Genomic DNA, 20,909 nt, shown 5'->3' with positions numbered 1-20,909 from the left:
GTCGAATTTCGTCTTTGTAATCCTTTTTAGTGCTTAATCCTTTTTAGTGTCTACCAGAGTTTATTGATTTATTTATGTATTTGTGAGAACTATTTAAGTTATGTAGTCTAATTTAATTCTATAAAAAGAAAACTTTTTGTTTATTTCAGGAGCTGAAGGAAAGCTTCAACTATGGCCTCTTTTGTCCCCCTGTCAACGGGAAGGCCGGGAAATTCCTGGACGAAGAACGGCGGCTCTCTGACTATCCTTTCAATGGGCCTATTGGATATCTCGAGGTAAGTTTCAATTTCAATTGTTATATTATACTATTTTTATAAATTTTACTTGAACTGAGGTGGGCATTTTCAGGCACTCACCTTTAGAGACAATGGCAGACTATGTAAATTTGAGGTAAACCTGAACAACTATAGAAACTATAATTTTTTTTTATATATGTGATGTGACTTCCCTCAACAACCGCCACTGTTTGTATTAATCTAATCATATTTCGTTTGCTACAGGACGCAAACCGCAGTTACACTAATCAAACAAACAAACAAAAAAAAAGCTTGTATCAATTTTTAAATATACAGCATTGAAGAGTACCAAAAGATTTAATAATAATATGTTAAAGTTTCTAAGTCCACAGTGTCATTCTTTGTGCCAGTCATTAAAATTGTTGTTTTACTCTTGTTATCCTAGTCCCACCAATTGACTCTTGGAATCTCACTTTGGCTATATACTTTCCGCGAAGAGTAATCCTGGCACACACAAAATCAAGCTTTAAAGCCAGATAAACAAATAATAGTACTTTAAAGTTGTTTTCACAGTAAATTTACCGGAACGGGATAAAGATGGAAAAAATACGCGAAATAAGCTTTCGTTACGGTTTCTAAATTTCCATGTATTTCTAATAAAAGTACGAGGTGATGTTAAGAATTATCACTGATACTGACATTTTTGTAGTCGAAATGTATTTTAAGTACTTCAAATTTGGAAGTTTTATCTGGAAATTGAATATAGCAATCTTTATATTAATTTTGGTATTATAGCAGTTATTTAGTTTCGGAATTACAGTATTAAAAAAATATGGGACACCAATGTTCTTCGGAATTTAGATTAGGAATTCTAATATCTATATAGACACCTGCTAGTGGAACACTATGACAGTGGTAGAATGTTTACTTTTGATATTAAGGGTTTGTGATTTGATCATAACCATGCTAACCAACTGTGTTGTCCGTGACTTATTTATCATTCATCTCTTTTATCCAAAAGCGACGAACACGAAACTTTTTTTTTTTAATTTTCATTTTTCACTAATATACAATTGTGTATTTTATACATATTTGTATTGTGTATACAGATGATAAATAAAAGACAAATATGGTACATACGAGTTTCGCCCCCTGCAAAAAATAGTTAATAGTTGCCTTATCAACTGAAAATCCTCCACAGATTCCTTGTACTTACACTTGGGACAGGCCATATAAGACTCGAGAACTACAGTGTGGGACACAAGTCAATGGCATGTGGGCTGGGGGATTGAAACGAAGGCTTTGATGCGATGTTGCCCTGTAGTAAAAAGGGTGGGCTAAGCAAATGCAATACTGCTCGAGAAAGTGAGCTGGTGACAGATACATTTAATGCTATGTTTTGAGAAGATAGACAAGACGTGAGAATACTACAACCATCTCATTTGCTAACAGTGAGTAAAGGAAACTCGGATCTTCGTCTTCAGACGCTATAAACTCAGTCCCTTAGAGTAGTTGAAGGTGAGGCTCTACGTTTACATAACTTCGACACATACAGGAGGTGATGTAGTAAAGTACCACCTTTACTTCCGACGTCAAAGTGATAACCATTTTGCACAGGCTGAATAAACCCTTGAAGATCACTATAATTATGATTTTAGAACGAAAAAATAACTTCCACACCTACTGGGGATCAAAATCAGACCGCCCAATTGGTAGGTATACTCCTTGATCAAATCTCTTAAATAGTATTTAGTGTTGCTGATGAGACGAGGAATTTGTAATTTCGTCCGGACTCGAAAACGAGACGAGAGTAGAAGTGAGAAGTACATTCTAAAATTCGAGGTCAGATGGTACGAGAAACAAGAATTCGTGACGAATCTAATTTCTCGAATCTCCTGAAAAAGACTATTTCACCCAAGTCTTAGATCTCAGACAGTAATTTAGTGTCACATGCTTCATTAATAAAGAGATTGTACGAATATAATGAAGACCATTCATCAACACTTAAAAATACGCAAATCATTACACAATACAATCCAATAATAAATATGGTTTAAATGTTGTTATATCACATCTTTCATGGACCTCTCGTGACAAGGAAGAATTCTCCAAAACTTTTATATGAAATTAAGATAAAAACAGGGCATAAATTTTGTCCAGAAGTTATTCAAAACTAAATGAGACAGAATAAAATTGAGACGAGACGAGACTTCTACAATACTTACAAGACGAGACGAGAAAACCTTATTTCTAGTCTCATCTCGTAGGCAACACTACTAGTGTTAAATAATATGCAAAAAGCATCGTAGACGACTGTTAAAAGTTGTGTAAGTTTGGGTGTTGAGTATTAGTCTATAATAATAATAATAATAATAATAATAATAATAATAATAATAATAATAATAATAATAATAATAAACATCCTACAATCTGATATGTTAAAAAACCAAGTGCACCAGTTTCTTTTTGTTATGCAATTAAAAATGAAAGGAAGTATATTGTAAAATGCTTTTTTTTTAAGTAGTAGTAGAGTAGTAATTGACTTATTTCACGCTAAAGTAGGTTTTAGATTTTAACCTCTCGTGGCCAAGGAAATAGGCTTATAATAGCAAGTATTTGTGTCTACGTAGATGTCAAACGGATGGTTATAATAGTGAATGGTTGTGGAAGACCGGAAAGAATTTTTTTCAGAGAAAGGCAAAGAAGTTAAAAACTTAAGATTTTCCTCGCTTCCATCGAAGAAAGGTAGTGCAAGGATCCAGGAAATCGCTTCTGTGGAACCGTTCCGACCATGAAATACGCGAAAGTTTTCACAGAAAATGAAGAGGAAAGATTTTTAAAAAATAAATAAATAAAAAGAGTTGCATAACATAAAACTTTCTTCCGTATTCACTCTTAAGTGTTCACACATTTTATTTTCAAATGACACACTTTTTTGCGTAACCTTGACAAAAGAAAAGAAAGAGAATAAAAAATATTCATAAATGCAATGCTGAAAAAGAATTTACGAGCGTTTAATATGGAATATTATATGTAGGTCATGAAGTGTGTGTGTATATATAAGACAAGCCCTTTGGCTGAAAAAACGAAAGTAAGCTTTTGTTTCTATCATATTATTTGAGTGTTAAACGCAACAAGGTGTTTCTGTATAGACGTCTTCTCCCCTAAACTCTTCAAACGTTTATAGTACGATTTTCACTGAAAGAATATACAGAGTGGTCCAAAAGTCTGTAACAGATGCTGTGGATGGATGGTATATGTATATGTTCAAACACCGAAATGGTCATTGTGAATGGAGGCAAAGTTTTTGGTCATAAGGACGAATTGATCACTATCTTAAATCCAAATTTATTTTGTAAGTGGACTGAGTCAAGTGATATATCGATTGGCAGCAGTAAAAGTTCAGAAAAATGATGGTCGTGGAGGAGAAAAGCTCCTGATATGGTACGGGATATATGGGACATGGGTCATTGGACAATTCTTTATCAAAGGTACTTAAAATGACCAGAATTTCAGCAGCCGTTAGATCAGTCCGTCGTGCCAGCATTGCTGTAGTCTGATGGATCGTTTTGCCTATTCTTCCAGCAATATGGTTTCCCGATTCACTACCTCAATGCGGGATAGGAGTATTTAAAAATGCAGTTTCCTGGAACGTGAATGGGACGCCGGGAATCACTTCAGTGGCCACTGTGTTCCCCTTGGATTTCTACCTGTAGGTCACTTGAGGGCAATGGTTTATGCAGTGAAAATCCAGCCGATATATCGTATGATCACCTCCCATTTAAGGAAAATGGACTTGGATTCAAGATGGAAAACAACTTGGTCATATGGTCAAAAACTTTACCTCACCCACAATGACCATTAAGGTGTTTGTCCAGTCGATATGTGCATACACCACTCATTTACAGCATCTGTTCCAGACTCCTGTTCCACCTTTTATTACATAGCAATCCATCTATGTTCCTTTCTTAACTTCCGAACATATGGGCCAATTTTAATACTTTTGTATTGTTTATAAAGGAAAAGAAAATTAATATTAGTTAGCGGAAACCGTACAAAGACTGGTACATTTCTTACGTGTTTATTGGCAAAGTGGAACTTACCAGATGTGACGTGAAATGGAGTCATGGAGGTCATGAATGGTAGCAAATGAAATACTACGTCATTTCTCGTGCAGTATCTCAATATGTTCCGTGAGAGAGGATAGAGGCAGAAATCTGCGCTGGAGTCGTGCCTGCAAAACTGATTACAGATGTTCAATTATGTTCTGGTCCGAAAATTGGGCGGACCAGCACAGATGTTCATCCCAATGTTTCTCAAACCACGCCGCAATAGCTCCGTGGTAATGGGCACATGATGGGATCCCGGAATATGGCTTACTTTCCTGGAAACATAGGATGCACATAGTCCCTTAAAATGACGACATAATCATAGAAAGTGACCCTACAAGTAAGCAACAATGCAGGACCCACTGTAAACCAGGATATTATGCCGCATAGCATCACTGTGTCACTGCCATGTTTCACGTTTGGGCAGTAACGCTGCGGGTCATACATTTCTTTGGGCGTCCGCCACACGCAAACACAGACCATGGTTTGGAATAAGGTGAACGATGGCTCATCTGATTGTATCATACGTTTCCAGTTATCAACAGTCCATGTGGCATGTTCGCAGCACCACTGACTTCGTGCTAAAGCGTGATGGTCTTTTATTAGCTGTTTTGCGCGTGTCGTGTATGTCTATATCATGTAACTCGTAGTGGATTGCGGTTATCGACACAGACTGTGGAGGAGATGCTGTTCGAGTTCCTCCATCACTTGCACCGCAGTCTCACAACGATTCTGACAGTGAGTGACAATCCGCTTTAATACTCATCGGTTTCTGTCAGTGAAGATTTTCTTGTGGCCAGTGTTTCTTTCCGCCGATATGGTTTTGCTGTGGGTTTTGTAGACCTTAATCACCTTGGACACTGTCTTAAGTGACTTACGCAACACATTTGGCACTTTCGTTCTGCTCGCACCAGAACCAATCCTCAACTTGTTCTTTTTGGAAATTAGAGATGTCGCCCATTTTATACTCACATCGTCTACTCAGTTTCCTGCACGGTTTGGGTACAAAACATCGCGGCCAGAACCTCGCGGCGACAACCTCGTGGACCAAAACCTCGCCTGGCCAAAACCTCGCCTCCCAAAACCTCGCGGCCCAAAATCTCGCCGGGCCGAAACCTCGCCTGGCCAAAACCTCGCCGCCCAAAACCTCGCGGGACAAAACCCCGCCTGGCCAAAACCCCGCCTGGCCAAAACCTCGCCGCCCAAAACGTCGCGGGGCCAAAACCTCGCCTGGCCAATACCTCGCGGGCCAAAATCTCGCCGGGCCAAAACCTCGCCTTGCCAAAACCTCGCGCCCCAAAATATCGCCATACCCAAAATCTCACCTGACCAAAATGTGAATGTTCCAACAGATGATAAGGATGACGGTATAAAAGACGCTGTTTCAGAAAAAGTATCACGGGTATTTGACCAAGTCCCGCGATACCATATGAAAATTCTATTTCTGTATTAGAGGATTTCAATGTGAAGATAGGGCGACAGGATGTTTTTAAACTGGTTAATGGGAAAGAAAGTCTGCATAATGAAAGTAATGACAACTAACGGGGTTTGTTTCGTGAACTTTGGAGCATCCAAAAACTTAAAATTTCAACAAAAATCTAATAATATTTATGAAAGTATGAAATAATATATGAGTTTTTACGACGTCCCTTGATTATGTCCTGTAGGTTAAAGGAGACGTAGATGACCAGGATGAAGGAAATGATCGAATAAAGAAAGTGGGAGGAAACGGGAATAACCCGAGAAAGCCCACGCACACGATGTTTTTTGTATCTTCTTCTTCTTCTTCTTCTTCTTATTATTATTATTATTATTATTATTATTATTATTATTATTATTATTATTATTATTATTATTATTATTATTATTATTATTATTATTTGTAATGTAGAATTGCATATTAAGAAACTCACTGGGTAAATTTTAAAGAAAAGTTTCATTCGCGGCGAGGTTTTGGGTGGCGAGGTTTTGGCCCGGCGAGATTTTGTCCCGCGAGGTTTTGGGCGGCGAGGTTTTGGCCACGCGAGGTTTTGGCCCGCGAGGTTTTGGGCGGCGAGGTTTTGGCCACGCGAGGTTTTGGCCCGGCGAGATTTTGTCCCGCGAGGTTTTGGCCGGCGAGATTTTGGGCGGCGATGTTTCGGCTGCGAGATTTTGTCCGTATCCCTTCCTGCACACTGCTGTTCTACTGTTCCTCACGTAGTAGGAAATTTGTCCTAACACACCATCATCAACAGGCCGTCCTTACAGTCGCCGCCTTACTGTTGATGCTAACTGAGATATTTGACGTGTTTCTAACTCTAGATGTTTCCATTAAATTGATAAGTATCTGTAAATCTGATTGATGTACAGTCGTCAATTACAGAGTATATGTACGATGGAAGTTTCAGAAGTTAGTTAATTGACTTATTTTGTTGTGCATTGTAGTACTGAAGTCCACTATTGTTATACATAATTAGGCTGTATGAGATTGAATAAAGATGACCAGATTTGATGTAAAACTCCGTATTACAAGCCTATATTAATCATCCAAAAGGCGATCCGCCCCCTCCAAACGGACTTTCTGAATCCGAAAGTGCTCCCACTTGTGATAAAATAATAATAATAATAATAATAATAATAATAATATAAACTGTTAACGTTGATCTAGAGTGCTGCATCAACAAAAATAGAAATAACGAGTAAGAAAAAATAAAAGTTCTGACAATTCTTCTTCTTCTTCTATTATTATTATTATTATTATTACTATTATTATTATTATTATTATTATTATTATTATTATTATTATTATTATTATTATTATTATTATTATTATTATTATTATTATTATTTAAGTTTAACGACCCTTTTTAGCACTTAGGTTATATGAGACATAGCCCTGGAGTTTAATTGAAATCCCAACCACCGTAATGCGTTCAAATTTAAATATCCTCGCGCCGGGGAACCATGGCATCAAAAGCGCGCATGCTACCCACTAGGCCAGCGGGTAAAACTAAAAGCTCTTACAAGGATACCCTCTAATTCTATTTTGTCCTCAAAACATTTCCTCGCCCAATGAAAATTTAGAAGCATCTTTGCAGCGAAGAACCCGATAAAATTGGTAAGTTCATTATTTGATAAAAGCTGCTGAATTTGGTTAGTGGTAACTATTAATACTGTGCTAGTACTGATTCAAATTTTCTAACTTAACAATGTTGAGCCACCAGATAAGACTTCGAAAGTTTAACAAAAACAACGGACAGGAAATGAGAAGGTTCAATATTATGTGGCTAACGAACTGCATTCACAACGGAATGTTTGCTTATGACCAATTCTAGTACGATGTGAATGTGGACTTTGTTTATACATTTCACTCTCGCCTCTCTGTTTTCCATTAACTATGTTTGCGTAATGCATTCTCTGTTTTGCTCCTACAATATTTGTTCCCATACATATTACAAAGGCAGAAAAAAAGAAAACCTAAACATACATGGTACACAGTTTTCCGTTATGAAAAATCAGTGTATTAAAAGAAGATAAGAGTATAGGATACGCCGTAGGCCAAGCATGACATGAAGATTAATTATTCGCTTTATTTCTCCCTTAGTTTCATTAGACAACCATGTTACACTTGCAGTTTCTATTTTCCCACAGTAATTTTCAACACTTTTACCTTTTTTCCTTTTCGTACCTTTTACGTAAAAAAAAGTATAGTGATCTTGAAAATAATAAGCAAAGTCATTATCGGAATCGGAAGTGAAGAGCAAAAGAAGCATTGATCTTGTTAGTCCCTCCCGACTCCTTTTTTTTCTGGATTTTTGTAAATAGAACAATGGCAATAAATATAAGTTTTGGAAGTAGAACGTGTAATATATATATACTAACCAGACGAAACATTCTAACATTCTGCCCTACGAAGTCGTTGAGCTTGCGTAAGAAGCACAAGCAGAGGCATAGCCACGTCAGGGGTCCACCGGGTCCGGATCCTTGCCCCAAAGCATCATAACTCGAAATACATTTATTTGTACGCTTTCTTGGCAATACTATACTTGTTCAACAGATTTGATTAATGTAGCATAAAGATTTGATCTTACACTTCATTTAGAGTCTTCTTTATAAATACAATCTACTAATATTTTGCGGAGGACATAGATGGCAGTACCTATCGTCTTTTCGGATACAGAATTTTAAGCAGTATTGCAAACTTTACCACTATTTACCATATTTACAGAATTGTTTGAGATATTAAATTGCTGTAAACAGCATTATGAACTTCACATCTATTGAAAGTCACCTATGCAATGAATACGGTACTTATCTGAGCAGTTTTCTAGAAACAAAGACTTCTGGAAAAAGTTGAATTTTCAATCTCTTGTAACATTGTTCGTGTTCATTCGAAATCCGTTATATCATGATCATAGTATTAGACACTAAAGTACTTTGGATATGAATTGTCTCGTCTCTCGTTTGCGTTATTATTGCTTTAGCGCAGTAGCGTACCCAGGAATTTATTTCGGGGGGGGTTCAAACTAAATATGAAGCTATTTTATATTAAAATTGCTAAAATTGCCCCTAAAATTAGGCTAAATTTTTAAAAAGTCGAAATTTCGGGGGGGTCCGGACCCCCGTGTCCCCCCCTTCCGTACGTCCCTGGCTTTAGGGGCTACCAAAATTCGATTGTTGAATTTGCAACACTGTTAACCTGGTGTATCACAGAGTAAGTCATACAATGTCCACTGCCGATATTTGTATGGTACAAAGTTTCGCCCTCCTTTGTCTATTAATTCAAAAGTTTCAAGGGAATATCAAGGTAAATGACGTATCAATATATACAATATATACACAGTATTGTTTCCGAAATATTGTTAAAAATGAGCTGTATATTACTAATACGTTAAACGTTGTAGGTAACTTAAAGATAGTAGTGCTTAGCTATCAGGAATTTCTGATATAACTGTGTTGATATTTTTAATACTTTTCCCTTTCTATATATGATGAATCTTTTTCTTTTTAAAAAATTTAGTATTAGATGTAATAATTAGAAACATCAAACATTTTCCCTCCTCACAGATTTAGTGTATATTAGTTTGATGCAGACGTCCGAGTTACCACCACTCCCATCTTTTAAAAAGTAATTAATCTAAACGGGATCTAATTTCAAATCCATTTTACAGCCAAATGAGTGAGTGATCCATTTATAATGTTTAGTTTAGCAACCCTCTTTTAGAAGTCTTCTTATTCTTTTTTTTTCCTTTCTTTCTTTCCTGAAAAATAAAAACATGCGGTGCGTGCAATGCATTTAAGCTTAAATATAGACATTTTTCTTATAGCAGTGTCTGGCAGTCAATCTCACCGGAATAGACTTGACGCAAGACATATTTATCCATTCCAGTCACCTGCGTCTGCCTTTGGCTTCTCATATTTCTTTCCGTTAATTTCATTTCACGTGTCCTCCCTTTTACGCTTCTGTTTTTCAAGCTCGTTAATGGAGTCCGAAGGAAAAATAACATCAACGCCCATTAATCCTTCACAAGGATAAGTGATAAGGCAACCCTTGATATGCGACAACTTTATATAATAAGACTTTATCGGTAAAATGTTTTCTACGAAAAAGGGATTGGCTAGTTGTATTTAAAATGATGAAATGAATCTACACATTACTTCATTACCAGAATCGTTTGAACAAAACCTACATTACGTCCCTGTTGTAAGTGAAATTAAATTAAATTTCTAGTTGTACGTTCTTCGGTTATGACTTTTAGGCTAAAGGAGACGGGTGATTAATAAAAGCAAATGATTATGAAATATTAGTGGAACAAGAAAGAGAATTTGGGAGGAAACTGAAGAACTAGGAGAAAACCTACGGACATTATGTTATCCACCGCAAACTCGTGTGGTAGGGGATCGAATTAAGAACTCCTTGAACCAGAAGTGGGCGTTCTAGTACTAAGCCACCATGCAATCCGAAAATCAACGTTGTTGGCATACCCAGCAGCAGATTGAAGAACTGAGACGGGCGAGGGGGAAGACATGTCGGAAGGGCGTATCGTTATTTGACTGTAATTCAGGAATTATTCAAGGTAGATCTATGATCTAAACGTCATTATACTGAGAAAAGTTTTTGGTATAATGATGGTTATATGTCTCTCACAAGTAAGGCCAGGAACGTATATAATATGGGTCCTTCTCATTTAACTCCGGCAGGTCATGCAAGAAAAAAAGTCAGAAATGACTTTCAATAAATAATAAAAAGAACATTTTCATTATGATTCTTAGAATTTCTCAGTCAAGATTCCATGTTTCGGCGTTCACTTTTTATCCCCATTTTATGAAAAATTAACTTTTTTGAGAAAGATGTCATAATTCATGTCACTTACGTTACCGTATGCGTTTCTTCACTAAAGTGAGTTATTTTGTTTGTGGAAGTGATTTGTTTTTGCAGAACTAGATAAGATATGCATTATGGCGTGAAACAAATATTTTTTAACGGCTTTTATTGAAGGAAATTCCCTCAATGTACGAAAGTAACATATGTGACAAGCAAGTAACGTATGTAACATGTACGTACAATTACTGTACTAAAGTTCAGATTTTAGTAGAAGAAGAAGAAGAAGAAGAAAATTAACTTCTAAAACACTTATCAAACTCCACTATGAACTTTTCCATTTTCTTCAGTCTCAGTACCTACCTATTTACAGGTAAAATATACCGAATGTGCAGAAAAAGTTATGTTCTCTTCATTATGCTTTTAAATTAATTTATGTTTCAAAATTATAATAATAATAATAATAATATATGTTTTAAATAATCTTCTGTGTACTTGACACATTTATAAAAGAATGAAAAAAGATTAGATTATATAGTGAAATGGTCCAGAAGAAAAATCATGTTTAAGAATGTGACCAACATTTAACGTAAAACATAAAAAAGATTTACTTAAACTTTTGCACCAAAAACGCCATTGCATTTAATAATTTCAGCACAGTAGTAGTTCAGTCAAAGAAATCAGAAAACTGAATTTTTATGTTTAAAAAACAATAAGCCAATCCGATGAATTTTATTGCAGATCGGTGTTCGTTTTTCATTAGATTGAAAGAGAAAATTATTCATCACTTTAGAGATTGTTATTTCTATCAATCTGCTATATAGAATGAAACGTTAATAATTGATGAAATAATACTTGTTCTATGTCAGAGGCGTTCTTTGAAGCCACATAAGTTACTATGGTCTCGTAAGTTACTGAGACATTTGGTAACGTATGTGACATTTTATATATTTTAAAGAAAAACTTATCAAATTACTAACTTTGAATACAATCTGTTTTAATACTTTAGAAACGATAGGTCAGCGCTTCAGAATATAATAAGTATATATATATATATATATATATATATATATATATATATATATATATATATATATATATATATATATATATATATAAAGCAACAAAAACAGTCCTGAAACATTGGTAACTTACGTGACATATATTAAACTTACTTACGCATTCGTCTACATGTTTTCTTCCACAAGATCAAAAACTTATAACGACCATCGGCGCTACTGATTACACTGAAGCCTGAAACATTCAGAGAACAAAATTAACCATGTCCCGCTGTATTTTGAATCCTGCCATGTGTTGGAAATTCATAGAACCAGAGTGTATCTTAAGTGACATACAATCACAGGACAGGTTTTTCTTTAAAAAAAAGAAAATATAAAAAAGTTAATACAGTTGTATATTTCATTTCTATGAAAACTTCTGATTATGATTGTAATAGTTTTATTTTGCAACTCATACTTGTTAATGTAGAATAACTACTTCAAACTTTGAAAATGCTATTGGGACAGGTAACACATGTGACAAAAATTAGTAATTTTTATATTAATTTTAAATAACTCTGAGATATATTTCCCTTCTAATCCTGTTCCAAGGATTAGCAGCAGCTATCCTGTCTCCCTTTAAAATAGAAACTGGATAAATTAAATTTGGAACATCCTATGCAGTTGGACATAGCGTGGCGGAGTTAAGTGATAATGATCCAAATTTCGTTTATTTGCTTATTTGTCGGAAACATTTTAAAAAATCTATAAATCAATGTTATCCTTTTGCTCAGAAAATTATTTTCTAAAATAATTATTGTTAAAAATTATTATTATTAAACCAAATCCTAGATTTCTAAGAGTTACAAAAGAGTTTTGTGACGTATGCCGTGTAGACACCCGCACCACACTGGACCTAATTAACAATTATTTGACAAACTCTAAGAATAAAAAATCTAGAGCTTGTTTCATGTGTTAAATATGTTTTCGTACAAGTGTGTATTTTTAAAAAAATAGCTAGGACTTGAGTTATAACTTTTCTTCATTAATGTCTTCCTTCTTTCCTGACGTTTGGAAGTGAAATGAAATATTTAAGTTTAACATCCCACAGGTTAATTGAGGCGATGATTAAGGCAAATGTATGATAATTGATAATGAAAGATTTGGTGGAATGAGAAAGTGGGAGGAAACGAGAGTACACCGAAAAAACCCATGGATATGATGTTGTTCACTGCAAACTCAGTCGGGGATAGAAGCAGGGATCTTACGCACCAGAGGTAAACGCTTTACCACTAATCCACCGCGCTCCCTGGAAGTGAACAGTTAAAGGTAAGTGTTAAGTATCATGGGATTATAAATGAGATTTGAAAAGAATCCACCTGAAGTCAGAAATTCGAAGCAATGAAATCGCTTGGTCATAGAGTAAATGTAAGATTGCATTTTTGATGACATCATACTCGTAGTCTCACAGGGTGTCAGGTGCTTTATCAAAGGTAGCAAGCTTATAAACTTGGCTGAAAATGAAAAAAAAAAAAATAGAACAGTATCGAAAAGGTTAAAAAAAAACACTGCAACAGATATTATCGCCAGCAAAAGTGAATATCTACCTAGATAATTATTTTTTTCTTAACCCTTGGAACGGCGTGAGTCAATTTGTGTACAGTTTGCTTTAACTAATAAATCCATTGTCTCTAAATTACAGAAATATACATGCATTCGAAGAATTGTTTTCATTTCGAAGAATTTTTTGCGAGAAGAAATTATAATTCTTCAATGAAGAATGTAAAGGATGATTTGGGAAGGTACAATGAGTGTTCAGCCTGAAGGGAGTTCTATTCCACTTATTGTAACTTACCATTACCTTGGTGGGGACATTAACTTAGCACAGCAGGGATAAAGTGGCCAGTTGCTCTCCTTGCTCTCCTCTATGGTTTGAAAAAGTATATGGGGAAACAGGAAATTGCATGGCTGGATGAGATAGATTAGAAATTGCAATTGAAATACCATGTATGCAAAAACTGAGAATTTTGATTCCATTATACATATTGTCATTTGGACATGCCAATTTATAATTTTCCAAGATAAAAGATACTCTTGAGTTTTTACAGTATAAAACAAACGTATCCCTGATAGAGGGAAAGTTGTGATGATAAACCACTATTAATTTATCAACATTCACAACGATTTGATACAAATGCCTAAATAGTGACCTTGATGCATAGCAATGAAACAAAGAAAATACTATCCGAAAGAGTAATGATTCAGTTTGTTTCGGGGCAAAGTTCAAATATTGATTACTTGAATTTCATAGTGTTATTTTGAATATTATTTCTCCATGCAAAATACTTTGGAAAGATGATTTCCTAGATTCAGGAAAATAAACGAAAGTTCGTAATAATAATAATAATAATAATAATAATAATAATAATAATAATAATAATAATAATAATAATATAAAATTTGTAGCTTTACTTGTGTTTGAGATCTGATATTCTTGAACACGTTGTTGCATAGATTTGGAGCAGTGTTGAACTACATGCATCTCGGATTTATTCAACTTTCGCAACATTTTTTTTTTCTAAATCAGATTTCACTTACATTTAACATCCGGATCTTTTATCTTACGCAGACATAACCATAGTTCTTAATTTTTAAAAAAAACGTCATTTTTATTGGGCAAAATTGAAATATTAATGATAGTAGGTCATTTTGAATAGTAACAGGTGTGCATTTAAGTATTTTTAGACAAATATAAATATGAATATATTAGCGAACTGAAAGCTGTAAATATACATATATATATATATATATATATATATATATATATATATATATATATATATATATATATATATATATATATATATATATATATATATATCGCAAGTAAACATATAAACACATACATACACACATGCACCTACCCCCTCACCCCGTACACAAGTAAATAACAGATGGAATATTTACTCATATATTGGGTTTTATCTTAATCCTACAATTTTATCTAATCTTTCTCTGTATACTTAATGCAACATAAATAATTAGTTTGTGTCAAAAAAAATATGTATATGTATAGTGACGCATGCAAACTAATAAATTTATACGTCTCACTCAAATTTTGTATATATGATCAGAAGAAAAATGAAAAATTCGTACAGTCTTCTTCTTAAATACATGTGCTTTTCCATTGGTTTCGTTATTCCAAAGAGAAAATTAATGTTGCTGAACAACAATATGATGTGTAAAATCAATATTTTGATGGCAGTGTGATTTATACTCTTATTTGTCTTTGTGCGTCAATTTAAGAATTGTGAAAAAACATTCTTGCAATTAAAAAGACACAATCTGTTAAAATACATAACTATAAAACTTCATGACACGACTAAAACATATACACATTGTAAAATGTACATTAATTTTATGATTTAAATAAAAACAGATGGCTTGTCGCAGAAACAAAATTCAGCCATCTTGTTAACTAATCAAATCGAGATCGTTATTGCGAACCTCTTTACAATTTATTCATATTAGGCCTATTCTTTGGTCTTCTTTTACGCTTATCCTAAAATATTTTCTCCCAAAGGTTCTCAACTACTCATCCCATGCCTACTTCTTATATCATTCAGTTGTTTCGCCCATCGTCACTGTCTTGAATTAAATATACGCAATACATTCTTTTACAATGAACTTTGTAAAAAAAAAAAAGAAAGAAAAAAAGAAAAGAAAAGAAAAGAAAAAAAAGAAAAGAAAAAGATGGAAGTCCTTTTACTACTATGAACAAAAATGGCTTACGTAATCACTTGTTTAGTTAAATGGTACATTTGTCAAACTTAAATCAAAATCATGGTTTCAAAAATTTCTTTGGTTGCATTTATAATTTAAACGGGAGTTCGTAGTTTCACTTTCTCTCTCTCTCTCTCTCTTTCTCTCATATATATATATATATATATATATATATATATATATATATATATATATATATATATATATATATATATATATATATATATATAATGTATGTATGTATGTCATGGAAGTTATAAAAGATGCTGGAAGTGATCCCCTTGCACTTGAAGACACAGTTGCACACGTTTATGCATGTTTTTGGAGACGTTGTGCAGAACATCGGGAGTGCTGTTCCGAATGTGGCGTGTCAGTGCAGCTTGGAGTTCTTGTATGGTGTGCGGATTGCCTTCATAGGCCTTTCCCTTTAACGTACTCCATAGAAAGTAATCCGGTGGAGTCAAGTCGGGTGAGCGCGGAGGCTAGAGTCCTCGAGAGATGATGCGGTCACCAAAGATGTCCTGTAAAAAGCTCATCGCCTTGTGGGCGGTGTGTGCAGTCGCCCCATCCTGTTGGAACCAGGCATTCTCAATTTCGTCTTCATTCAGTTCACCTAGGAAGGACTCCAGAATGCAGGTGCAGTACCGTTTTGCATTTATGGTGTCCTGAGAGAAGATGGGCCCAATGATGCGTTTACGAGTCACGGCGCACCAAACACCAACCTTTTGATCATGCAGTGGGGACACATGAAATTCATGCGGATTCTCCGTACTCCATACACGACTATTCTGGATATTCGCGTAACCGGAGAGGTGAAACCTTGCCTCATCCATGAAAAACGTTTTGTCAAGAATCCCTCACCTTTGTCCTGCAGGAAGGACAGGAACCAATTGGAAAAGTTCACATGCTTCGGGCGATCGGTGTCTCTTAGATTATGCACAACCGAAATTTTGTACGGATACATAGACAGTGACTTCCGAAGAATCTTATGAGCGGAAACCAACGGACACGTGGACCTGCTGAGCTAGTCGTCTAACCGATTTCTTTAGACTGTGCAGGATCACGTCTTGCACCTCCGTCATCTTCTCTGCGGATGTGGCTGTGGATGGCCTACCTGATTTTGGAGCATTATGAACGCTTCCGGTCTTTCAAAGCTTGGTGATGAGGTTCCGTACAGCATTGCGGTTAGGCATATTCACTCGTGAGAACTTTGCTGCAAATGCAGCTTCTACTGCTTAGGTAAACTCGTCTCCATTGCGGAACACATGCTCCACAAGAAACACTCTATTCAATCGTCAGCATGATAACCTGGATCCCAATGATGTCACACAAGACGTTGGTCTTCAATCAAACCGGACCTGTGAACAAATACAAATACCTGGTCAAATATGGTTCAAATATGTTAAACAATGGAAAATGCTGTATTACTAATTGACAATCATATCAGTCATTACTTAGCACACCACAACATGAAACTCCATAGTTACTTTCTGAATACCCGGTGTATATATATATATATATATATATATATATATATATATATATATATATATATATATATATATATATATAATATGTGTGTGTGTTAATATGTGCGTGTGTGTGTTTGTGTACGTAATAATTTATTTCTCGGCGGCCGAAACTAAACTAAATTTGGTGAGCAAGTAATTGAGATCGCTATACTTGGTGGGGGACCTCGGCGTAGAGGCCTGCACGGGCCGGAAATTTTAGCCCGAGCCCGGTCTGACCCGTGAATTTCTAATGTGAAGCCCGACCCGAATTTGAAATATGTTTTAGCCTTTAGGCCCGAGCCCATATGAAAATCAAATGAGCCCGAAATAAACACGATTACAGAAACTTAACTCGAAATTGTATTTTTATTTACAGCAATTAGAGGCTTAATCTTGCAGTTGTGCTTTAAAAGCTCTCCAGAAAGAACAATCCGATAAATAACGTTGTTCATTATATATTCAAAGTTAGGCCCGAAAAGACTTGAGAAATATGGTTGTATATTTAAAAATTTAGAACCCAAGCGCGGCCTGAGCCCGAAGTGATCTATGCTTTGTACGCCCGAGTCCGACCTCTACCTCAGCGACAAATGGCCTCGGCTCGGCTCGCCTGGGCAATAGAGGCTGGAGAGGCTGTTTGGAAGTCGGGAGCTCCTAAGTTAAGTGTAGGTTCACCGACTTGTTCCGTTTGTCTAAATTTTAAGTTCAATATAACGTCCCTGAATGAGTTTGATGAAACTGTAGAATGAGTTCAAGCTCTGAAGCTTTCATTTGCTAATTTTAAGACACAGGAACATTTCCAGAAATATTCGTTTAATTTTTTTTCCTTTGTATTTTATAAAGAAAAGTGTTATCGATTTGAAAGCGCACGTGCGTGTATGTGTATGCATATGTATAATGTATTCGTGTGTTTAGTCTTTTTAGTTTCCAGTGTAAATTCTAACTCTAGCTGGGAAATACTCTTCCACGGTTTTGTTTATTTTCTTGTGTCAATTTTAATGCTGCGAGTGCCGGTGGCAATGTTTTCATTGTTTGTATAGTACAGTGTATATGTAGACTTAATTCTTCGCTATATTGGAATGGTTGAATTCTAGGTAACGAACTAAGAAAACAACAGTTTGCTTTAAAAAAAAATCAAACAAACACATACAATTATACTGTACGATTTAATATTTAATTTCTGGTTTAATGAAAGGTCTAAATCGGAAGTAGTTCTAGAACTCCACTCTTGTTATTATTTTATCTTTCTCACTTTTTTTAATTTAGTTATTGAAACGTGAGCAAACAACTTATTTCCGGGGATATAAGGAATTCATTAGAAGAGCAATTTTAAAGCATACAAAATTATTCATGAACAATTAATCTTCTTAACAAAGGAAGTTTGTTTTTAATGTAACGTATAGTGTACACAGTAAGTTATTGCATTTTGGCAATTTGCTCTCTCTCTTGCTAAATCCACATTTTTTTAGTCCAAGATTTATATAAAGTACATATGTGTGCACTACGAAGATAATTATATTCTTAAACTGGATTTTGTGATTTAATCTTGAGGCTGGTTTTCCTGAGTTTTTGAGTAATAATAGTTTCGATATTGAATAGGAACAAAACAGTGGAACGAAATTATACTGATTATTTTTCCCAAAATAGAATACTATGTTAGTGCGAATGTTAAAACGTCATTCTCTTTTTCTTTGTCGCCAGTTTTTATTATTATTTCAAACCAGAAATGTTCATATTACTAGGAATTGTGGGGCAGGGTGCGTTACATTTGTGTCCTGAAATAGGCAGTAGATCGTTTCTTTTTGATTTTGTAATAAATCCCAAATCATTTCTACGTATTAACGTGTTCATCTGTATATCATGCATACAAAATGAACTCACGTAATTAATGTTATTAATTATTATTAATGTCTCCTTATTTTTAAGTAATGAATGCCGGATTAATGATTTCACTAACATTCATTAAATAGTAACGACTGATTTACTAACAACTCTTTAAAATTACGAAAACTCATTAAGCTACGTGAGTAATCCATGATGGTCAATGATAACAGACGTTGGTAAAATGTTCTACTCTCTTAAGGTAACTATTTTTTTTTTTTTTTCGTTTAGTACAAACTAAGAAAAATTCTCATTGAAATAGAACCTGAATTGCATAGAATTTTAGCAATCATTTTGTAGATTTTAAGGCACTGATTTCATGTTTGACCTCTGTTTTGTGTTGATGGCTTTCAAGTTGTCCGAGTTAGGGTTCAAAATACAATGTTACTTTGTATTGAATTCCTAAACGCCCTAAAGGGTTGTTAAGAATGTTAATTTGCACTATTATTTTTAATTTATTCATTCAAAGATGATGATGATTACTTAAATGTGAGACATTGGTTCCGTCTATATAGATAACTTGAATTTCTTTAAAAGAGAAAAAAACGAATACCAGAATCAGCGTTTCAAATTCTATTAAGCAATACAACTACCTTTATGCAGTTCATAGAGATACTTGACGATTTTGTCGTGTTAAAATTTCCTACCTCTCAATATACTTGAAACAACATAATCATTTACATAGACGAATACATTTCAGTTTTCGAAGCTGATAATTTTTAATGATGTAAGGAAGAGATGAATATACAGACTGTTTCCGACAATTCATCCTTTAAATAATATGAGAAGCTGTGTTCACAGTGCAACTTCGAGAATTCTACAACTGATCTGTTGCATTGTGATTATGCACACCATGATTCGTGCACTTTTACTTTGAACACAAAGCTCGTATTGTGCACGCTAGTGTCTCGCTGTAAGCTTTGTGGATATGATCTATCAACAAAACAACGTTATCATCAACATCTTAAATATTCTTCAGTGGCTGACCGATCAGTCCTTGAAAACTGCGGTAAAAACTCTAAACGTCATGATCTGCCTCTAATCTTTACCGTGATATTAAGAGGAGCCGTCCATCAGCTGGAATGTTCTTCCCAACTTAAGTAAGTAACTAAGAAAGACTTAATTTAGTCTAACATCATTGAATAATTGTAGTAAACCGGAGAATTGTTTATCCTCATTGCCAGATAGCAAATAAATGCCTTTATTGTTTTATAATTTTGTTTTATAATTTAGAGTTATGTAGATTGTTTTGTTTTAAAATGACGTGGCATTAAGTATTGAAGTTATCTCTACCTCTATCGATTCATGCAAAGATGTCTAGACTCTAGAGAGAGAGATTTAGAAACAGCTTTAACGTAAAAATCGTTACTAGAAATGGCGTAAATGTGATTGATTTAACTTAGCATCCGTGGGAAACTGTAACCCTTGTTGTGACGCTGAGTACCACGAGAGAAAAAAAAAAGCATAATTTAATTGTGAAGAAATCAAATTATGACGGAAATGTTGTACGAGGAAGGGTGACCAAGGAGCAGGGTAGTGGCTTCCTGTAACCCTCAGAACAAAGACGAAAGATTGGTTTCTTCTGTCGTAGGACGAATATCGTGTGGCAGCTGGTACTATCTCCAATCTATTATATCCGTGCAACAGTATTTCTTTCTTTTTTTCTGAATATTTATATCTACAGTTTAACTGTGAATTGTAGCTGCAAGAGAAACCTTTTTTTACTACCTTTATTTATTAATTTGTAAGAAACACGCATTAGTTACAATAATGTGCTTAATGAATATAATTTATTATTCAGATTGGAGGATATCAGTATTTTGAAACTACTTACCAACTCTCAATTTTTAAACACGAAATCACGCTATCCAATGAATCTTTACTTTCAAGAAATACGATGCACAAGTATGCTTGTTGATAATAGTCGGGTGATCTGCGACGTTAGGTTGGTAAGCATAAATGCTGGTTCAAGACATCTTCGTGGCATGGGTGCTTTCTCTTAACTCACAATTAATTTCTCATTTGGAGTGTTTCGGTGAGCAATGTGATCGGATAACATAAGATAAGATGGTCACTGATGTTCTTACGGTGAC

The 20,909-nt window shown here is 34.8% G+C and overlaps 1 protein-coding gene across 9 annotated transcripts in view; it reads left to right on the top strand.

Moving 5' to 3' along the window:
- Positions 1-20,909, top strand: part of Prosap (SH3 and multiple ankyrin repeat domains prosap) — a 474,641-nt gene that overhangs the window by 361,912 nt on the left and 91,820 nt on the right. For all 9 annotated transcript variants that reach the window (XM_081751681.1, XM_081751684.1, XM_081751680.1 and 6 more), the window contains one exon: positions 150-275. In XM_081751681.1, the coding sequence (XP_081607807.1) occupies positions 150-275 (126 nt within the window). The remainder of the gene's footprint in view (positions 1-149; positions 276-20,909) is intronic.

Source organism: Thermobia domestica, chromosome 3 (genome assembly GCF_964235325.1).
Source record: "Thermobia domestica chromosome 3, izTheDome1.hap1.1, whole genome shotgun sequence".
NCBI classification, from domain to species: domain Eukaryota; kingdom Metazoa; phylum Arthropoda; class Insecta; order Zygentoma; family Lepismatidae; genus Thermobia; species Thermobia domestica.
The sequence above is the reverse complement of the archived record's forward strand: the minus strand, read 5'-3'. Positions and strand labels throughout refer to the sequence as shown.